At 36.9% G+C, this 20000-nt stretch overlaps 1 protein-coding gene across 3 annotated transcripts in view; it reads left to right on the forward strand.

The window, feature by feature from the left end:
- LOC136834430 (putative neural-cadherin 2) overlaps nucleotides 1-20000 on the forward strand; it is a 582131-nt gene that overhangs the window by 477295 nt on the left and 84836 nt on the right. For all 3 annotated transcript variants that reach the window (XM_067097028.1, XM_067097030.1, XM_067097029.1), the window contains exon 8: nucleotides 12350-12583. In XM_067097028.1, the coding sequence (XP_066953129.1) occupies nucleotides 12350-12583 (234 nt within the window). The remainder of the gene's footprint in view (nucleotides 1-12349; nucleotides 12584-20000) is intronic.

Raw genomic sequence — 20000 nt, forward strand, 5'->3', positions numbered from 1 at the left:
AAATACTTGTAATTTCAGGTAGAAGGATGTCACTTGAGCGTTTGTTTTGTATTACCGGTGTTCAGATGATCGTTCAATAGATCTAAGGTGTAATAATTTTAGAAAGATTTGTATGACCCTTTTTATTTTAAAGAAAATAAAGAGAGTTGTTACCAGGATAAGAACAGATTGGATTATAAAATCGTTTAGATTTAGAAGGTTTTGTCTTTCACAATATTATGATAGAATGGTGCCGCTACAGTTTTCTTCGTTTGTATGTGGCATATTTCATTCATTTGCAAATGAGGGATATTTCATTTAAAGGATCCTTTATTTCTACCACCACTCCTTTATCTTTAGGCGGTTGGTTTACTATCTAGGAAGATTAACTTGTTTTCTAATGGTAATGGTATTGGGCAATCTATTAGTCGTGACACTTGCCAGGGCCGGGGGGTTGGGGGAACCAAGGTTCAACTTTCTGTGTCAATGGACTGGGTGGGTCTCAAGTGAAAACTAGTAACATCCGGATTCACTACTCCCAGGGGAAAAAATGGAGCTACACGAATAATAATAATAATAATAATAATAATAATAATAATAATAATAAAAGTGTTCGCCATAACTACGCTAACAGCTGCAGTATACTACTCTTATAAAATTTCGATGCATTGCCCTTATCTCCACCTGGGAATTACTGACAGACAGACAGACAGACAGGCTCCAGTAAAGCTGACTTTGGATGTCGATACAGTGCTTTAGCCCCAGTTTTTGAGAAAAAGTGGTGAAGAATAAATATCACTAAAAGCCATCTAAAACTTCGGTAGAACGTTTTGCTCGTCGGCGAAGTCTTGTGCAATAAGCACCCATTGGTGGCATCTCGACAGCATGCTAAATGTTTATTGGCTGGTGGAATCGAAGATGTCACTGGCCCCCAATGGGGAAAAATTGGCCGAGCGTTAATGAACTCAGAGAAGGCGGAAGGATTCTTTCACAATGAACCCTACCAGCTCTCAACCTTCTGCAGCACCCGAGAGTAACTTTTTTCCCGCTGTTTCATCCTGTTGTTCGGAGAGAGCAATAGTGCCTTTTCTAACCAATGATACCATTACTGCTGTTGTTGCTTTGGCAGTATATACAAATAACAGAATTAACCCTTGCTACCACTACCGTTTGTGATGGTATTACTGGTCCTGATGACTTTAATTATAATGAAGGCCGGAAAATTCCTGATGTATTTTAATAGGTAAGATGATTTCTCATCAACGTCCATGTAGTTACTCATCGAATTCATCCAGCCATATTCATCCAAATGCATCATCTGTTGTCGTGATATTTTCTTAACACACTCAGAGGCAGACAGTTTACAAATCGTGAGGAGCCATTAGTCACTCTCTCACTCTTTAAGCTTCTCAGGTCTCATTGGGAACCATGGTTGTTCACGCCATACTCTCAAGGTCTATTACAAGTTTTTATTTATTAACGAGCTTGACGGTGCGCGCTACGCTGCGCTGGAACCCGACATTGCCGGTCATGTCCCCCTTACCCTCCCGATCCCCTACCTATCCCACCCCCACCCCACCCGGGGCGGACAAACAGGTTTTCACGAGGAGGGTGGATGTGTTATATCTTCCCTACCCTCCCGATCCCCTACCTACTCCGCCCCCACCCGGGGCGGACAAACTAGTTTTTCAGGAGGAGGGTGGATGTGTTATGTCTCCCTACCCACCCGATCCCCTACCTACCCAACCCCCATCCAGGGCAAACAAACAAAAAGATTCACTCGGATTTTACTATTATAGAAGATTAAGATAGATTTTTTGGAGGATGAGATTGTAAACCCCTTTCACGGACACCCCTTGTACGGACACCACAGATGGTTGCGGGGCCTTTATATGCCAGGAGCGTGTGATCTTCATCGCATGGCGGTGATACATGTTTAACAAATCTTTGCGTAAAGAGTATTCACGATGATCAGTAATGAAAGTGAAAGACCTTAATTGAACCTGCTACCTTTACAGGCCTCTTATCTTTGCCGTAATTTTAATGAATTATTTCTTGACTGTCGTTCATTTAGGCACATTAACTGCATCTCTGCTTGTGTGCGTTGTATATTTTTAGGTTCTGTCTTTACATCAGATTTCGGTCAGTTTAGGTCCTATCACTTCCAGGGATTCCCTTCTGGGGAACCTTCATTTGCAAGTTTACGTCCTGTTTCTTTTGTTTCCTGTGAAAGAGGAGAAATGAATACAGATAAATACAGTGCACTTACTTCCTGTAAACAAGCTCGTAACGGAAACTGACGTTTTCTTTATTCTCTTCTCGTGTTCGTCAACTTGCGACGCTTAATTAGTGGAAAGAAAAACTGTTGCATGAAACCGTCGTTATTGTTGATGCACAGCCCATTTTTACTGATAATGGCAACTCATTAATTGGGTGAAGTAGGTTATTCTATTAAAAGGCCGGTTGGGTTTCATTCACTTATTTGTCATTTATTAAACAAACAATATACCCATTCATTACTCGGGGTAATTAGCAGAACATAAAAACTACTATGCATTCATATATTGCGTGTTCAATTACGAGTAGTCATTCTGTTGTATTTTGTTCTTTCCGGCGCATTTCATAGCCAGTTACTGTGTCAAATATTAGCAAACTATAAGGCATACATTCATATATACAAGCATACAAAAAGCAAATTATTTTTTAAAAATCAAAGGTTAGTGTATACACGGCACACCCATATATATATATATATATATATATATATATATATATATATATATATATAGTATATATATATCTATCTATCTATCTATCTATCTATCTATCTATCTATATATATATATATATATATATATATATATATATATATATATATATATATATATATATATATAATATATATATATATATATATATATATATATATATATACAATCTACTGCCACTTTGTACCAGATACGTATGTAATTCCTATCACTTTTTGGATACGCTTGTCACTACAAAACCTAGACCCAACTACAAGCAATACAAAGCAATTCTGATGTCCGGTAGCGGGAATCGAACCCGCATCCCGAGTAATCAGAACGAGGTCATGTTGCCGACCTTCTCGTGGTCAGGTCGGCAACGTGACGTCGTAGTGGTTACTCGGGATGCTGGTTCGATTCCTGCTACCGGACATCAGAATTACTTCATTTTGCTTGCATTTGGACTCTAAGGCTTTGTAGTGACAAGTATATCTAAAGAGTTTGATCAATTATATATACATACATATATATATATATATATATATATATATATATATATATATATATATATATATATATATATATATATATATATATATACTGGAAATTTTGTGCACAAGATGTTCATCAGTGATATAATAGTTAGAAGTATGTTATTTCTCTGGATATGTATATATATATATATATATATATATATATATATATATATATATATATATATATATATATATATATATATATATATATATATATATATATATATATATATATATATACATGTGTGTGTGTGTGTGTGTGTGTGTGTGTGTGTATGCATACATAGTTTATGTACGTACCTAAATCAACAGATGCTTTGCATAAAACAGCACAACACTGTAACTTCATAACTAGTCCATCTCTTGAATATTTGAACTCCGTACAATTGTTTACAAATGGAATCGCGCTTTGAAAACTTTATGAATTGATCATGAGAGTAGGAGACAAAGAACCTTTTTATGTTACATTTTCCATCCCAGTGTTTGACTTTGTTGCATCAGACATCATGGAGAATTAGAGGTTTTTGTAATAAGGTTTTTTGTTTTTGTTTTAGCCGTGGTCTCGTGTTTTGAAATACCCGTTTATGATTTCGTTGCTCATTGCGTTGTTCTCATTTGACTGTATTCGATGTCGATATATATCTGTAATTATAACGCCCCCTCTTTACTTTCTGTTCAATTTTTCCATCATCTGTTTTCAAAATATAAAAATATATCGTTGCACTTCATTTTTTCTAAAGTTTTTGTTGAAATGTCCCATTTTTTTTTTTTTTTTTTTTTTTTTTTTACGATTTAACGATGCGTTGAGTTGTGCAAACTCCTATTATATGTTGAAGTGTGAGGCAGCTGGTGCTTGCATACGATACTGTTTTGATTGGCGATAGTAAAGGGAAACCACAGGAACTAATGAAAGAGAGAGCGTTTACACGAAGAGAAAGTTAAAAATGTACATATGTAGGATTATGGTCGTAATAGTTCTTGATTAGAGAAAGAATGTACATTTTTAGATACCTGATTGTACATTTTTATTCAGAATCGCTTGAATCTTAAAAAAATTCATATGAGCGGCCATGTTGTTTGATAACCTACCTCTACAAATGATTATATGTACATTGCCCCCATGCTGCATACGACCTAGACTAATAATTTATCGAATATAATAAGTTGACGAGTAAATGACTAAGTGATAAAAAAGATTGATGTACACTAAAAAAATTAAATAAATTTCAGATGTAAAGAAATTTGAAGCGAAAGGAAGTTGCAAGTTTATAATAATATCTTATGCCACTGTCGGTCAGCAGAGTAAATACCCAAAAAATAATTGTGATATCCTTTATGAATTTGTCTATATGGCGGCCATCCCAAGTCCCTTGAATATAAAACACATTGCGGTATAGATCTTTGCTAATATCTTATGGGCTCAGGCTGGTCGTCAAGGGCTCTGAGGAACCGAGGGTCACCCACTGGGTCTATAATCCTGCGGTGTCGAGAGTCCCCTGATGCCTCTCAAGGATTTGGGTTTTGAGGCGTCCAGGTACCAAAAGATACTTCTGGTCATCATTGAAACTTTGTGAATCTCTGGGACGTGAGGGTCCTTGAATTCAGCCGAAGGGGTAATGGAGATTGCTAGGACATCGCGGATGAGAAAGACCTACGCGATTACGAAAAACTTTTCCAAAATCGTCCTGTTTTTTCCGTTTTTTTTTATTGGGCGAGAAAGGCCTGTGAGACTCCGGAAATTCATAAAAAAACTTTTCTTTGGGATTGGCAACGGCCCAGAGAAGTGGATTGGCTAAGAGTCAAACTTGATTTACAGGGATATGTTATAAAAGTCTATATATATTTTATCGGCAGTTACTCTTGCACAAGCGCAATTCAGTACTTTCATGACGGCGTTCTTCCAAAAGATAACGTAATCACGGATGATGGTGAAGTGTGTTCAATCAGTTTGGGGCCATTTGCAATATCACTTCAGTTCAAGAAACATGGCGCTTTCAGTGGAGATGGACTTCCCTTTTAAACTTACCCAGAAAGATAAGAGCAAGATAGTGATTTGAGTAACGAAATTTAGGCGGAAAAAAAAAGATCTCAAGAAAATAGAGGAAATCAAGTACAAAGATCTAAAGGTGGAACTGGAGAAGCCCCACAGTTGCACTGAGAAGCAGCAGTAAAAGAGGTTGGACAGCAAGATTGAAGACAGGAAGTGGGCATAGAAACGCTATAAACACACTATAGTAAAGCCTACCGTTCGCCACGTGAGGTGCACTGACGGCGCTATCTCCCTACGGAAACCAAACCACGACAGATTGGTAGGCACGCCCTATCAGAGGCAACCTGTATATCGAGCGTTACGCAAGCGTCAGCTGGAAAAGCAGAATGAAAAGTCGAAGTAGGGAGACTGCTGCTTCGAAGCAGTAAAAACCACTTATATTTTAAAACACAGAGCCGATGGGAAAGCCAATTTAGTTCTCTATCTAATCCAGACCAGATAACCCGAAGAAAGAACGGGGAAAAAGGAAGGAGAAAGAGATTTCCAGAATCCTTATGCTGCTTAAGAGATGGATGTGGTGTTCTGCAGAGCAATACCTAAGAAACGGTCAGACCCACTTGTTTTAAGTAGCAAACAGTAAAAATCTAAATATATTTAAGGCTGCTGAGGACATATACATTCAAAATCTTTTATGACTTTGAGCTGAAACTGGCAGAAAAGAAAAAAACTGGCGCTCGAAAGATAGACCAAATGAGGACCGATAGGAAGGATTCCAAAAACTGCCACGAATCATGAAGACGGTGATGATTTAAAAAAAAGTGCGGCCATTTCGTTTACTTGGAGGAAAGATTAGATTAACTGGCAACATTTTTATACATTCACGGTATTTAAACACGCTCATATGCACTTTAAAACGTTTTTTTAGGAAATTTTTGGTTTTCTGCATTAGATATGTTTGTCATTTTCTTAAGGTCACAGATAACATTAATAAATTTCAAAAGGAAATAATAATGTAGCTGAAACTCTAAACCATTTATCATCTTCACACAAAGAAAAGACACATCCTGTAGTTAAGAATTCATGAGATTTCTTAACTCTACAAGTTTGAGAAGAGAGAGAGAGAGAGAGAGAGAGAGAGAGAGAGAGAGAGAGAGAGAGAGAGAGAGAGAGAGAGAGTTTAGTCAGAAGAGTGGGAAATAATTTTAGTAGTTTTTTTATTGCAATATCGTTATTTACAGTTTGATGAAACTAACACACCTTTCAGTTTGTTAGTTTTCTGAAAGGAAAGTATAGTGCCGGCTTTGTCTGTCTGTCCGCCCTTTTTCTGTCCTCACTTTTTTCTATCCGCCCTTTTTCTGTCCGCACTTTTTTTCTGTCCGCACTTTTTCTGTCCGCACTTTTTCTGTCCGCACTTTTTTTCTGTCCACCCTTTTTCTGTCCTCACTTTTTCTATCCGCCCTTTTTCTGTCCTCACTTTTTCTGTCCGCCCTTTTTCTGTCCGCACTTTTTCTGTCCGCCCTTTTTTTCTGTCATCCGCCCTTTTTCTGTCCGCCCTTTTTCTGTCCGCACTTTTTTTCTGTCCACCCTTTTTCTGTCCTCACTTTTTTCTATCCGCCCTTTTTCTGTCCTCACTTTTTTCTATCCGCCCTTTTTCTGTCCGCATTTTTTTTTCTGTCCGCACTTTTTTTCTGTCCGCACTTTTTTTCTGTCCACCCTTTTTCTGTCCTCACTTTTTTCTATCCGCCCTTTTTCTGTCCGCACTTTTTTTCTGTCCGCACTTTTTTTCTGTCCGCACTTTTTTTCTGTCCACCCTTTTTCTGTCCTCACTTTTTTCTATCCGCCCTTTTTCTGTCCTCACTTTTTTCTATCCTGTCCCTTTTTCTGTCCTGTCATTTTTTTCCGCCCTTTTCTGTCCGCACTTTTTCTGTCCGCACTTTTTCTGTCCACCCTTTTTCTGTCCTCACTTTTTCTATCCACCCTTTTCTGTCCGCACTTTTTTTCTGTCTGCACTTTTTTCTGTCCGCCCTTTTTCTGTCCGCCCTCAGATCTTGAAAACTACTGAGGCTAAAGCCGCAAATTGGTATGTTGATCATCCACCCTCCAATCGTCAAAGATACCAAATTGCAGCCCTCTAGCCTCAGTAGTTTTTATTTTATTTAAAGTTAACCATAATCGTGCTTCTGGCAGCGATATAGGATAGGCCACCACCGGGACGTGGTTAAAGATTCATGGGCCGCGGCTTATACACCATTATACCGAGACCACCATAAGATAGATCTATTTTCGGTGGCATTGACTATACGCTGTAGCGGCTGTACAGAAAACTCGATTGTGCCCAAGAAACTTCAGCGCATTTTTTACTTGTTTTTTCTAGAGTAATGATATTGATGGCTAAACAGAATGTGGAGGTTTTGAAGGTCAAGATTTCTAATTTTGGAAGGAATTTCTTTTAAATTGTAATCAGAGAAGTCATTGAAAAAGAACCTTGTTTAAATTCCAAGTAATATATAGTGAAAGTAAATACGACAAATTGTGTATACAATTGTAAGGAAAATGTTAAGGCATTGGAAGTAGAGTTAGTTTAAATAAACTAAATGCTTGTATTTTAAGAAGAACGTAGTTAATGAACCAGATGTTGCTGAAATTTCAACGACAAAAGGAAAGCTAAATATGTAATTCAAAAGCAGCACTGACATGGCGAGGCGTAAGTCAAGGCAATACCAAGTAAATTACAGTCATTGTAACTGGCAGGCTAGGAGGGGAGGGTTCCATTAGTATCGACTCTGATGCTCGGCAAAGTGACAAGCTTCCTCTATTGTCTGATTATTTAAGTTGACGGTAAATATCCACAATCGATGTCCTAATAACCTAGTGGTGGCGAGCAACGTGGGCTTCCGCCAATCATGAATAGCTTCAAAGATATCGATATTTATCGTGCGTTCCAAGCCCGAAGATGACGACGGATAAGAATCCATGAGAGATGCCTAAACAAGAGAAGGATCCTGACGGTGGTCCAAATCATAAATGCTATTACTGAAGAAAGGAAACTACCAGTGGCACCAAAATTTGTCCTGCAGAGAATGATCTCAGATATTTGCAGACACCCAGACGGGAGCGAGATGGCAAAAAAAAGTAGCTTGGAGTTGAAGGTATCACTAAGCATTTCCAAATGAACTTTAACTTATATAACGTAATTCATGAGGGAATTCACGGTATGGGACTGGCAAATCAAAAATGTCTTTTGGTAGAGTTCAGCCTCTTCCTTATGGCAACCTCATAAATGTTTCGCTCTAAAACGCCATTAAGGAAAGTTGCGACTATATCATAACATTATTTTTATTATATTCACGCGAAGTAATCTAATTTTCATGGCTGCCAAGTATGTCATTAATAATGGTTAAACTCGACAAAGATCCTGGAACAGACATCATCAACGACAGTTCCTCGCTGACGGTCACGTTGACAATTATGAATAAGATCAAGACGAGACCAACTCAGAAACTACTTGTAATTAGATCTTGAGGGGAATTTCAAGTGCCTAATGGTTTTCTGTAATTATACTGGCTGTCAGAAAGTGTATGGATTCAAGTGCTTATTTAAAGATAAAATTTAAAACAACCTTAGATCAAATGGAGATTCATCTGTCATAGTATAGCATTTATGCAGCTTGGGTAAAACTGAGTTTGACCCTCAGCAACATCCTGACTTTATGGATGTGAGGTTCTCAATGCACGTTTCCAAGGAATAATTTTTCTCTCTATGGCAGCCTCTGGGCCCAGACATTTCTCGCCTTTTGGTACTACCTAAGGCGTCAGTTTCTTAATCAAGCTCCCTTTCTGAAAAGGCATAAAGTTGGAATATACCTTGGAGGGGACAGCGAACAAAACGAAAAAAAAAAAAAAAAAAAAAAAAAAAAAAAAAGATTCTGCTAACTCTGGTGGTTCCAAAATTTGGGTTGGTCTGCTGTAAGATTGCGTGAGTGTTAGTCGTTATTTGTGCGTTCACGCTGTTCCACCGGAGTTTATGAGTCATTTCTTTTACTTTTTATTATCGCTATTCTTGTCGTTGCCACCATTTCGTGAAGAGCGTGCCTTTGTTTTTATCATTTTAGATTTCTTCTTCTTTATTACGGCATCAAGTACCCATATTTCTTAATTTTTCCCCTCGTTGTATTCCTCTACTTCTATTCTGAATCAGAGCAGCCGCCCTCTTCCCTTCCTTTTCTATGATTTATTTTTCGATAAAAGCTGCTTTCTTCTCAAGGATAAAGTCACGCACCAAAACGCAAAAATATCGACCATTAAATTCGCAAGAACTCGAAAACAAACGTTGTACTGGAGCTCAAATTGTTAAACTTCATAATCGATTGAAAAAGTTCGGGGGATAAACTTCAGAAATTTATCGTTTTGGAGAGGAAAACTTTCACTTTAAAATGAAATGGAAAAAGGACCGACAATGATTTTTTAAACTATTTTGCGTCGGGATATTATTTAATGTTTCTCTCTATATCAAATAAAAGGATTATAACTTTTAACGACTTTATAGACAGTTCAATGATGGTTCTCTCTCTCTCTCTCTCTCTCTCTCTCTCTCTCTCTCTCTCTCTCTCTCTCTCTCTCTCTCTGTTTATCCATTTCTTTTTATTCTTCTATAGTTCTGATTTGGTTTGTTTAATTTTTTCTGGGTTTCTCTGTCTCTTTTAATTCTCTTTTTCTTTCCATTATTCTTCCTTCTTTTTCCTCATTTCCGTCTTGATTGTTTCTTTTTTCTTTCCCTTTGTTTCTTTGTGTATTTATTATTTCATTTTTCTTTATTTCTCTGTCGCTTTACATTTTTCTAGTCTCTTCTCTGTTTATTCTTCCTTTCTGTACTCCTTTCTCTACTTTTCTCTCATAGAGAGTAGGAGAAGCCGTCGGTGACGAGGCTATCGTAAGAATGTGGGGCGATCACTTCAGCAGTATCCTGAATTGCTTAAACGATCAAGACTTCCGAAGGGATGTAGATAACCTCCTTACTGATAACATTCAATTTCATTTCGCCGATCGTATTACGCCAGGTAACATCAGCGATGCCATGAAAAACCTATCCAATAATAAATCGCCTGGCTCTGATGGTCTTCCTGCAGAAGCTTTCAAATTCAGCCTCCCGATAATTTACATTTTGATAGCTCCTCTATTTAATGCGTGCATAATTCACCAGTTTCTTCCAGACTCCCTGCTCACAGTCCGCTTAATACCATTAATCAAAAACAAGCTCAAGGATGCAGCTGACCCTGGCAATTATCGCCCGATTGCAATTCCTACAATTGCGTCGAAGATACTCGAGTCGGTTCTTCTTGTGAGACTTCTCCCCTTCCTACACACCACTGACAGCCAGTTCGGATTTAAAGCAAACCACTCAACTGACACCTGTATCTACATCCTGAAAGAATTGCTGAACTATTACTTATCATCAGCCTCTCCTGTATTCCTGTGTTTTGTAAATGTGAGAAAAGCATTTGACAGTAAACTACCTGAAGCTCTTCCTGAAGCTGCACAAAAGAGGCACACCTCTATATTTAATTGGCATTTTATATTGCTGGTTCTCCATACAGTAATTCTCTGTCCAATGGGGAAACATAATTATTGTCGTACACATTCGGCTTCCTAAACGGGCTCCGACAAGGGGGCATTCTCTCTCCATACCTGTTTAATACGTACACAGATGCCCTGAATGTTAAACTGAACTCACTCCCAATCGGATGCTCTATCAACGAAACAGCAGTAAATAACCTCTGTTACGCCGACAATACGGTTCTGATCTCCCCGTCAGTGCAAGGTCTCCAGCGACTCATCGACACTTGCCGCAGATATACAGAGGAATTTGATATCCTATACAACGAACCAAGACCCAGTGCATGTCGCTGCTCCCGAGATCGCTTAAGCATATTGCAGAATCACAAATTTTCCTCGGAAATCATCATCTGGAATTCGTGCGTGAATTTCCGTATTTTGGCCACATTATCACGGACGACCTAAAAGATACGGCATACATAGAACAGAGGCGTCGTAAACTATGTGCAACTGGCAACATGATTGCAAGGTTTTCCATGTCACCGAGACACGAAACTGCTGCTCTTCCGCTCGTACTGCTACAGCATATTGGGTGTTCCCTTTGGACGACCTATACCCGAGAGGCCATGAGACGTATCACTGTTGTTCACAATGACATTCTGAGACGCCTCACAAACACTCCTCGCTACCTCTCCGCCACGCAGATGTTCATAAAAATCGCTTGGATAATTTAAAAATCATTGTTAGGCGAACAATGCCCAGTCTGATCACCCGACTGAGAAGCAGCAGCAATTCGCTCATACAAAGCATCCTAAGCAGTGAGGCAAGAAGAAGAAGATCTAAATTGTGGGAAAGATGGGATAACGAGACGTCTGTTCCCTAAATGACTTATTCTCTATTTTTGCAATTATGAAGTGTCATCAGCAGAATCAGTTATTATTATTATTATTATTATTATTATTATTATTATTATTATTATTATTATTATTATTATTCCTTCGTTTATTGTTATTAATAGTATTTTCTTTTTTTATTAATACTGTCATTATCATCATATTATAGTTTTGTTATTTTCAGTTTTCGTATTTAGCCTTCTGGACATGACTTCTGTAACCACCTAAGGTCCATAGCTGGAAATTAATTGTCTGCTATCTGTTTTTCAATTGTTATCATTTGTAATATTTTTTTTTACCATTCTCAATATTATTACTGTCATTACCATTATTATGAATACTATTTTTTCTACTTCTTCAGCAACTGTGTGGATATTGCCGATTATAATTTTTTATCATCTTATCTCATGTATGAACTTTGTATATTCCATGTATATGGTCTTGAGCTGAAATAAAATTTATTATTATTATTATTATTATTATTATTATTATTATTATTATTATTATTATTATTATTATTATTCTCTCTCTCTCTCTCTCTCTCTCTCTCTCTCTCTCTCTCTCTCTCTCTCTCTCTCTCTCTCTCTCTTATTGTCTCGATGACTTCTTTTTTCTACTTCCTTTCATTGACTATTTTTCTCTTTCGCAACAGACCTGTCCGTGACGGTGGTATCAGCGTGGGATGCAGACGACGTCGACGAAGGGACAAACGCCGTCATCAGGTATTCCATCGAGAAGAACGCCCTCCACGAAGTGTCAGGGGAGGCCATCTTCAAGGTGGATTCTGAGACGGGGCTCATCACCACCGCCGTCTGCTGTTTAGACAGAGAGACGACTCCCGAGTACCACGTGCAGGTCGTTGCTACTGACGGAGGAGGACTCAAGGGTAAGTGTTTATTTTTTTTTCTTTAAATCGAGGCTTAGCCGAGAAGGGAGTGTTCGAAAAAAATTTGGAACGTGGAGGATGACGTGAATTAGGAAATACAAAAGGTGAAGAATGCCTAAGCTGGGTAATGGAAAGGCAAACATACGACAGACGGAGAATTTTGTGATTTGACTTGGTTCTAGAGGGTGTATGCTGAGTGTCTTGGCTTGCTTATTGTCACGAGAACGCCTGACAGGAAGAAGAACAGTGACCATAATAATGCCTATAGAAATTAAATTAATTGTCTTGGTTCACTCCTATCGGGTAATGAAGACTCACAGAAGCAAACATTGGCAATATTTCGTACAGAGAGGAATGAGAAGAGTATAACACTTTAGTAGCTTCTCAAGTGTGAAGAATTTATGGTATTGAAATCAAACCCTTATTTTTCATGGAAATTTAGTACTTTGAACCCCTGAACTCTGCAAAGTATGATTTAAGTAAAATGAGCACCCAGTTGGTGTTAGAAGTGATGCGTGTATGGAATTTCATCAGAAATAATTGAAAATTGAATTGGAGCGTTTTTAGAGAAATAGGTACACACTGAGTCTTTAAAGAATTGAACTTGATTCATTCAGTCCCCACTTCCAAAATGCTCTCAGAATCAGTGAACAGAAGAGGGCGCAGGAAAGGTGAAAGAAGTTTTATTAAAGACAATATAAAGAATGAAAAAGGAAGAGGCAGGTTGAAAAAAGTCATTGGCAGAAAGGAGGTGAAAGTAGGCAAGTGAAGAGACATCTATTTAGAGTGGTTATATTATAAATAATAGGTTAGGGTAGTAATGACGTTTCATATTTTGTCAACAGCATTGCCGAAAGATACATGAGTGCTATGTATCCTCATATTTACACACACGCACACACACACACACACACACACACACACACATATATATATATATATATATATATATATATATATATATATATATATATATATATATATATATATATATATATATATATATTACACCATAAAAAAATTCTCCACAAAAAACTCCCTTTAAATGAACAAAAATCAGAACAATGTTATAAAAATGGAAAATAATAGGCAAAGTTTATGATCTATTACCTTTTATTCAACATTTTGACATTTCTCCATTATTTCTAAGTACTATCGTGCACAAAAGTCCGTTCCCTTAGCCATCCAGAGAGTGAATCCGATGACTATGAAACACTGAAGCAATTGAACAAGTAACTAATGGGAGACCCAACAGATGTTGCCCTTATGGTGTGACATCTTTGGGTCTCCCATCAGTTACTTGCTCAGCTGCTTCGGTGTTTCATAGTCACCGGATTCACATTCACTCTCTGGATGGCTAAGGGAACGGACTTTTGCGCACGATAGTACTTAAAAATAATGGAGAAATGTCAAAATATTGAATAAAAGGTAATAAAACAAAAAACTTTGCCTATTATTTTCCGTTTTTATAACATTGTTCTGATTTTTGTTCATTTAAAGGGGGTGTTCGTAGTTTTTTTGCGTGGCTATAAATAAATAAATAAATAAATATATATATTTATATATATATATATATATATATATATATATATATATATTTTTTTTTTTTTTTTTTTTTCTTAGGAACAAATATTCTTAGGGTTCTTGATGCAAAAACGACTTAGGATGTTTCTTTAGTATCCCTTTGTAAATATAAATGTTCCACCTAGGTTAATTGCTGCTTCTTTGTAAAGTCGACTGGACTCAAGAATGAAATACGCTAAGTCCAAACTTTGACTTGAAAAAACTAATTTTAGAGAGAGCTGTAAAAAGTCTAAGTTCAGTTACTGCAACTTGGGCAACACCTTCACACTCCGCGCACACTGTCTGCTCTGACCCTCAATGTAATTGCAACTCTGTCTGACTCTATTCCTTTTCTCTCCTTTATATGGTGTTTGTTTCTGGTGTCAACCGTGACGTCATGGTTCGAGGTGTGTAGGCTAAGGCCTTATTCACCCTCTCTCACCTGCTTCATATTCATTGCCCATTTCACCATTTTCATTATTCACAGTCTTCCTTATTCATCGTTTTCATCATTCACTTTCCCACACCTGAGCAGCGACGGAAATGTTTTGGTAACTCATCGCCTTTATCGCCTTTGCCTTGTGCTCTAAAATGATGACTTTGCTTGTTACCGACCGGCAACGAAAAATCAACTGGGAGAGCTATTAAACATTTGTTTTGGTCTTTTTGCGCTTGATCGACGCTAACACTTCTCTCTCTCTCTCTCTCTCTCCGAGTCACTCTACAAGTTCACACATCTTTATGCTTTTTTCATGCATGGTTTTTATGAATAGTCGTATGAATACTCTCTGGGTCAGCGGTCACCTGCATACCAACAGCGACGTACAGCCATACCGGCTCATGCTTTGTATATATATATATATATATATATATATATATATATATGTATGTATATATATATATATATATATATATATATATATATATATATATATATATATATATATATATATATATATATATATATGTAATGGGGAAGGCTTGCACTTCTTATTAACTGTCTGTTGTACTGTTTGCTTGCACTTCCGTAGGAACAAGTTGCTCGATATTTAGCTATGCTGGAGCTTCACTTATCGTGCTCAGATGTCGGCTATCTTTCAATATTTCTTAAGTTCTTCTTTTGTTAATTTTGGTTAAATGAAATTTATGTTTCCCCTTAATTACATTTATTTAGTCTTTAAACTGTATAACTTATCCACCTTTCAATGGGTAGCAATGACCGAGTCTTTATCTTAAAAGGCACATCGTAAAATTCGTGGACTTAGAATTTCACTTGTACTATGGGCATTCAGAAATTTTATAAGTTCTTTAGTCTGTTCGAGTTTTCACAGTCACCTCTCCACACATCTCGCGCACTCCTGCCCTGATGCCTTTTCTAACTCACCCTGCTTCCAGAGCCTTCGTATATATGGGTATGGGTTCGATGCCTAAATCTGGTATAATTTTCCCTAGTTTCGTCCAGATGGGCTTCCCTTTTCCATTAATGTTTCACGTTTAATTGTCTTTGCAATTCATTCAACGGTTGTTATCGAGTTAACGTTATGGTGTGCGAGAGGTCACCGGGCGAGGTCAAGATCTAAATTAGTTCATCTTTTTGCCCAGCGCAGTACGGGTAAACACTTTTAGTCACTGGCGACGAACGGTTAAACACGGCATCTGTTATGACTTAGTTTTCGTTAACGACTTTACTGTTTTTGCTGTCTCTGTCTTTATCAGTGATTTTTTGTATGCCCTTGTGCGTATATCAAAGTATTTAGTTTATTTAATTATAGACTCGTTTCTATTATAATCTCGGCCAGCTACCCAGCTGACTCAGGCAGCTCTAGCTAAACTAAGGAAAAATTAATATATCTACGAGGACTCCTAACACATGCTTCTTAGGAAAATCACACAACTTATAAGATAACTTTAAAGCATTAAACTGAATATAAAACAATCATTTCTTCAATCAAATTGAATGAGACATTCGAATGTACTTTCAACACAAAATATAATTTGCTATCCAAGTTACATAATTATTACTCAGTCCTCAGTCCTGTGCTATTTAGGTGGATATCGCCCCATTATTTATGAAATTGACGAATAAATATTTTTCTTCTTCTCTTCTGATGACGACGAAAGTCATAGTGTTTCTTGGTTGACTATGCAAAGGGGGATGCAGACTTGACGGTTACCTTCTCGATCTCGTACTTCTTGAAACGTCCTGGAGGAATATCCTTGTGTAATTGTGTGTATATAAGTGTGTTATGTGTTTATGCAAAATCATCTTGACTTCTCTGATGTGACTATTAGCAATTTTCTCGTATGATAAGTTTTGTATGTTCATTATTCAACACAAAAGTTATGATTGGCAACTCTATTAAAGGAAGTGGTAAGAGATTAGTACTCGTAAGTTTTTTCTCTACATTTACTGTAACAATAGTTAGTAAGTTTTCATTAATTAAAATCTTTTAAACAAGTGGATAAGTTAAGTGTGTTAGTTATTGCAACAAAATCGGAATTAATGGTAAAAAGAATTTTCTTTACTGAAATTATTTATTATCTAGGAAATTCCTTCTTAAGGATAGTAGTCATTCTTGATTAGAAAACTAAGATATTGTTAAATTCCTTGAAATGATTACATTACATTTTAAAATTTACGTACAATCCCTCGTTTCCTAAATACTCCCCTTTATAGTTAAAGAAAAAGTAAATTCGAAGTTAGAGCTCTTAACCCCAAATTTTGCTACAAAACCAACTAACCAAAGTAAGAATTGCAACAATATAAAAAAGTTTATTCCTAAGTCAACCGATGAAGGTAAACTTAGCAATAAAGAAATCAAATACCTGGAATAATAGGATGATTGATGGGTTTGTTCTTATTATAATTACTGAAATGTGACTCTTCTATTTCGTAGGTTATACCTAGTTTTTCTTTCTGAAATTTCTTCTTCTGTTTCTTCAGTCATTTCTGATTCTTTGACTTCTTTAGTTCTCTTGATTTTGTCCTTATTTATTCAAAATCCCTCACCTTCTAATGATTCAGCATATGTGGAAGGTATTTGGTTTTTTATTCTTGTCACTTTCACTTTTGACTCTTGTATATCTATGACTCTGTACGGACCTGTGAATTTAGTGGCTAACTTATAATTAATTCCACTTCTTACTTCCTTCTTGATGTAAACTTCATCCCCTATCTTGTAATCTACTGGCTTTAACCCTTCTTGATGTTTGTCAGTCATGATCTTCTGGGCTTCTTCTAGATTCTTGTGTAACTGTTTATGAATTACCTTGAAATTACTAATTCTTATCTTCATGATATCTTCAGAATAATTTGGCTGTATTGGCTGATTCAGCCATGCATATGGTAATCTTGGTTCATATCCCATCAAAGCTTTTATGGGCGTTGCTTGAGTACTGGAATAATTTCTAGCATTTAATGACAATTGGACTAAAAGTAAATTGATATCCCATTCAGGATCCTGTCCTACTGTATGCCTTAATGCATCTAGAACCTTTCTGTTATTTCTTTCTACTAAACCATTGCTAGCTGGATGATATGGTTGTATTGTTACTTTCTCTACTTTGAATGCATCACAAATTTCTTGTACTAGTAAATTATTGAATTCGGTACCATTGGCAGATATTATAAGCTGTGGGGCAGAATATCTACAAAAGATTTTGTCAAAGAGAGCGACTGCACATTCTTTAGCTCCCTTTCCTGTTATTGGTATTAGCTCTGTGTATCTGGTAAGTGCATCTATACACACTAGTATATTCTTATTCCCCTTACTCGTGGTATGCAAGTTAGTTATAAGATCTATTGCTACTCTTTCAAATGGAGTTTGTGGAATGGGATACTTACCTAGAGGTACTTCTTTATCTGTTCTTCCTTTATAACTGTTACAAGTATTGCAGCTTTTCACATAGTTGCTAACATCTTTGTAAATACCCTTCCAATGGAAAGATCCTGTAATTAATCTAACTGTTTCATCTCTTCCTGGGTGTGCTCTCGTGTCATCATCATGCATCAGTTCAATAACTTTACTTCTTAGGCTCTTAGGTACTATTCTTTTGTGAGATACGCCTTGAAAGGACTTGAATGGGTCATATTCTTCACACATCCAGACTAATACGTTGTCTATGATATTCACTGCATCTATGGGACATCCAATTTTCTTACTCAATTCTACTTGCTCTTGCTGATCAAATTCTTTCTTATTTTCTACAAATCTGAAAACTTCTTTCAAATCTTCATCCTCCCTTTCTTCCCCAAAACACAATAATATGGTCACTCGCATGTAATTTATGAGCAACCGTGGAGGTTGTGTTTGGTGGAGGTGAAGGAGTAGGAGTAGCCATTGTCTATTGTTTTGTTTGGCTTCTCGTATGAACAGGAGTTCTTACTTTCTTATTACGTGCAGATCTCTTTCTGTGCATTTACTCATTAATGGCAAGTAAATTCTTAAACATCAAACACACTGAACTGAGATTAAGTTATGGCAGTAATATCTAAAAAGAAATTAAAGACAAACAGGTCTTAAAAAATCATAAAAAAAATCACAAATATTTCCCTTGAATTAAAACAAACTGAAAAATCACTTAAAATATAAAAAAAATCTAAATATCTCCCTTAATTAAAATAAAATAAAACACAATACAGGTTAGTAAAAAAAAATATTGGAAAAGTCTTAGTAATTGATTAGTACTGATTAGTAAAAAGAAAATTTGTTGCCAAAGAATTTAAGTATCTAATGATTCTCAAAGTACGAGTCTTTTGTGTTTTGAAAATGTCGAACAGTAGTATTCACATCATGTTAACTTTTAGTAAAATGAATGAAATCTTATGTTTGTGTATTTATGTGAGGATATCCAAGGACTTATCTTTGCCGTCTTCGAATCTGGGCGTCGTTCTTGGCTGCATTACTGGGATGGAGACATCAGGATAACTTGTAACTTCTTGTGTTAGTGTTGCTGGAGTCTCTCTTCTTTCCTCTCTCTCGCGAATTGCAAAGGGAATGAGCGCGTTTTCTTCTACGTCGGCTGCTGCGTGAAATTCCTCTCTCTCGCTGAGTGAAACTGCGTATCTTCTTGATTTCGGTCGTAAAATTCGTCTTCTGCTTCTGTGTTGGATGCACTAATGTTCTTTCTTCTTCCCGAAATCGATGATCGTGGAGCTTTTCGTTGGGTTAAATTGTCTTTTGAATTTTAAACTGTCTTAATTTTTCGGAGTGGAGATTCGCGTGTGGAGTGACTGAATCTTCGGTGGAAACACTTATTGGTTACACTTTGTAACTGTCTTTATACGGGAAACAACTTTCACTTAAATTGATATGTTCGATCTTGTCTTATTACAAACTTCGCCGGACCAGCAACTTGAAGATGGTCTGTAGATTTTAAAGATAGCACGCACTAATTGTTTCTTCTCGTTATCGGCTGTGGAATTGGGAAAATCCCCTAAGCTGACACCAAAAATTCTGTAATGGGGAAGGCTTGCACTTCCGTAGGGACAAGTTGCTCGATATTTAGCTATGCTGGAGCTTCACTTATCGTGCTCAGATGTCGGCTATCTTTCAATATTTCTTAAGTTCTTCTTTTGTTAATTTTGGTTAAATGAAATTTATGTTTCCCCTTAATTATATTTATTTAGTCTTTAAACTGTATAACTTATCCACCTTTCAATGGGTAGCAATGACCGAGTCTTTATCTTAAAAGGCACATCGTAAAATTCGTGGACTTAGAATTTCACTTGTACTATGGGCATTCAGAAATTTTATAAGTTCTTTAGTCTGTTCGAGTTTTCACAGTCACCTCTCCACACATCTCGCGCACTCCCTGCCCTGATGCCTTTTTCTAACTCACCCTGCTTCCAGAG

Source organism: Macrobrachium rosenbergii, chromosome 53 (assembly GCF_040412425.1).
Source record: "Macrobrachium rosenbergii isolate ZJJX-2024 chromosome 53, ASM4041242v1, whole genome shotgun sequence".
Taxonomy (NCBI): domain Eukaryota; kingdom Metazoa; phylum Arthropoda; class Malacostraca; order Decapoda; family Palaemonidae; genus Macrobrachium; species Macrobrachium rosenbergii.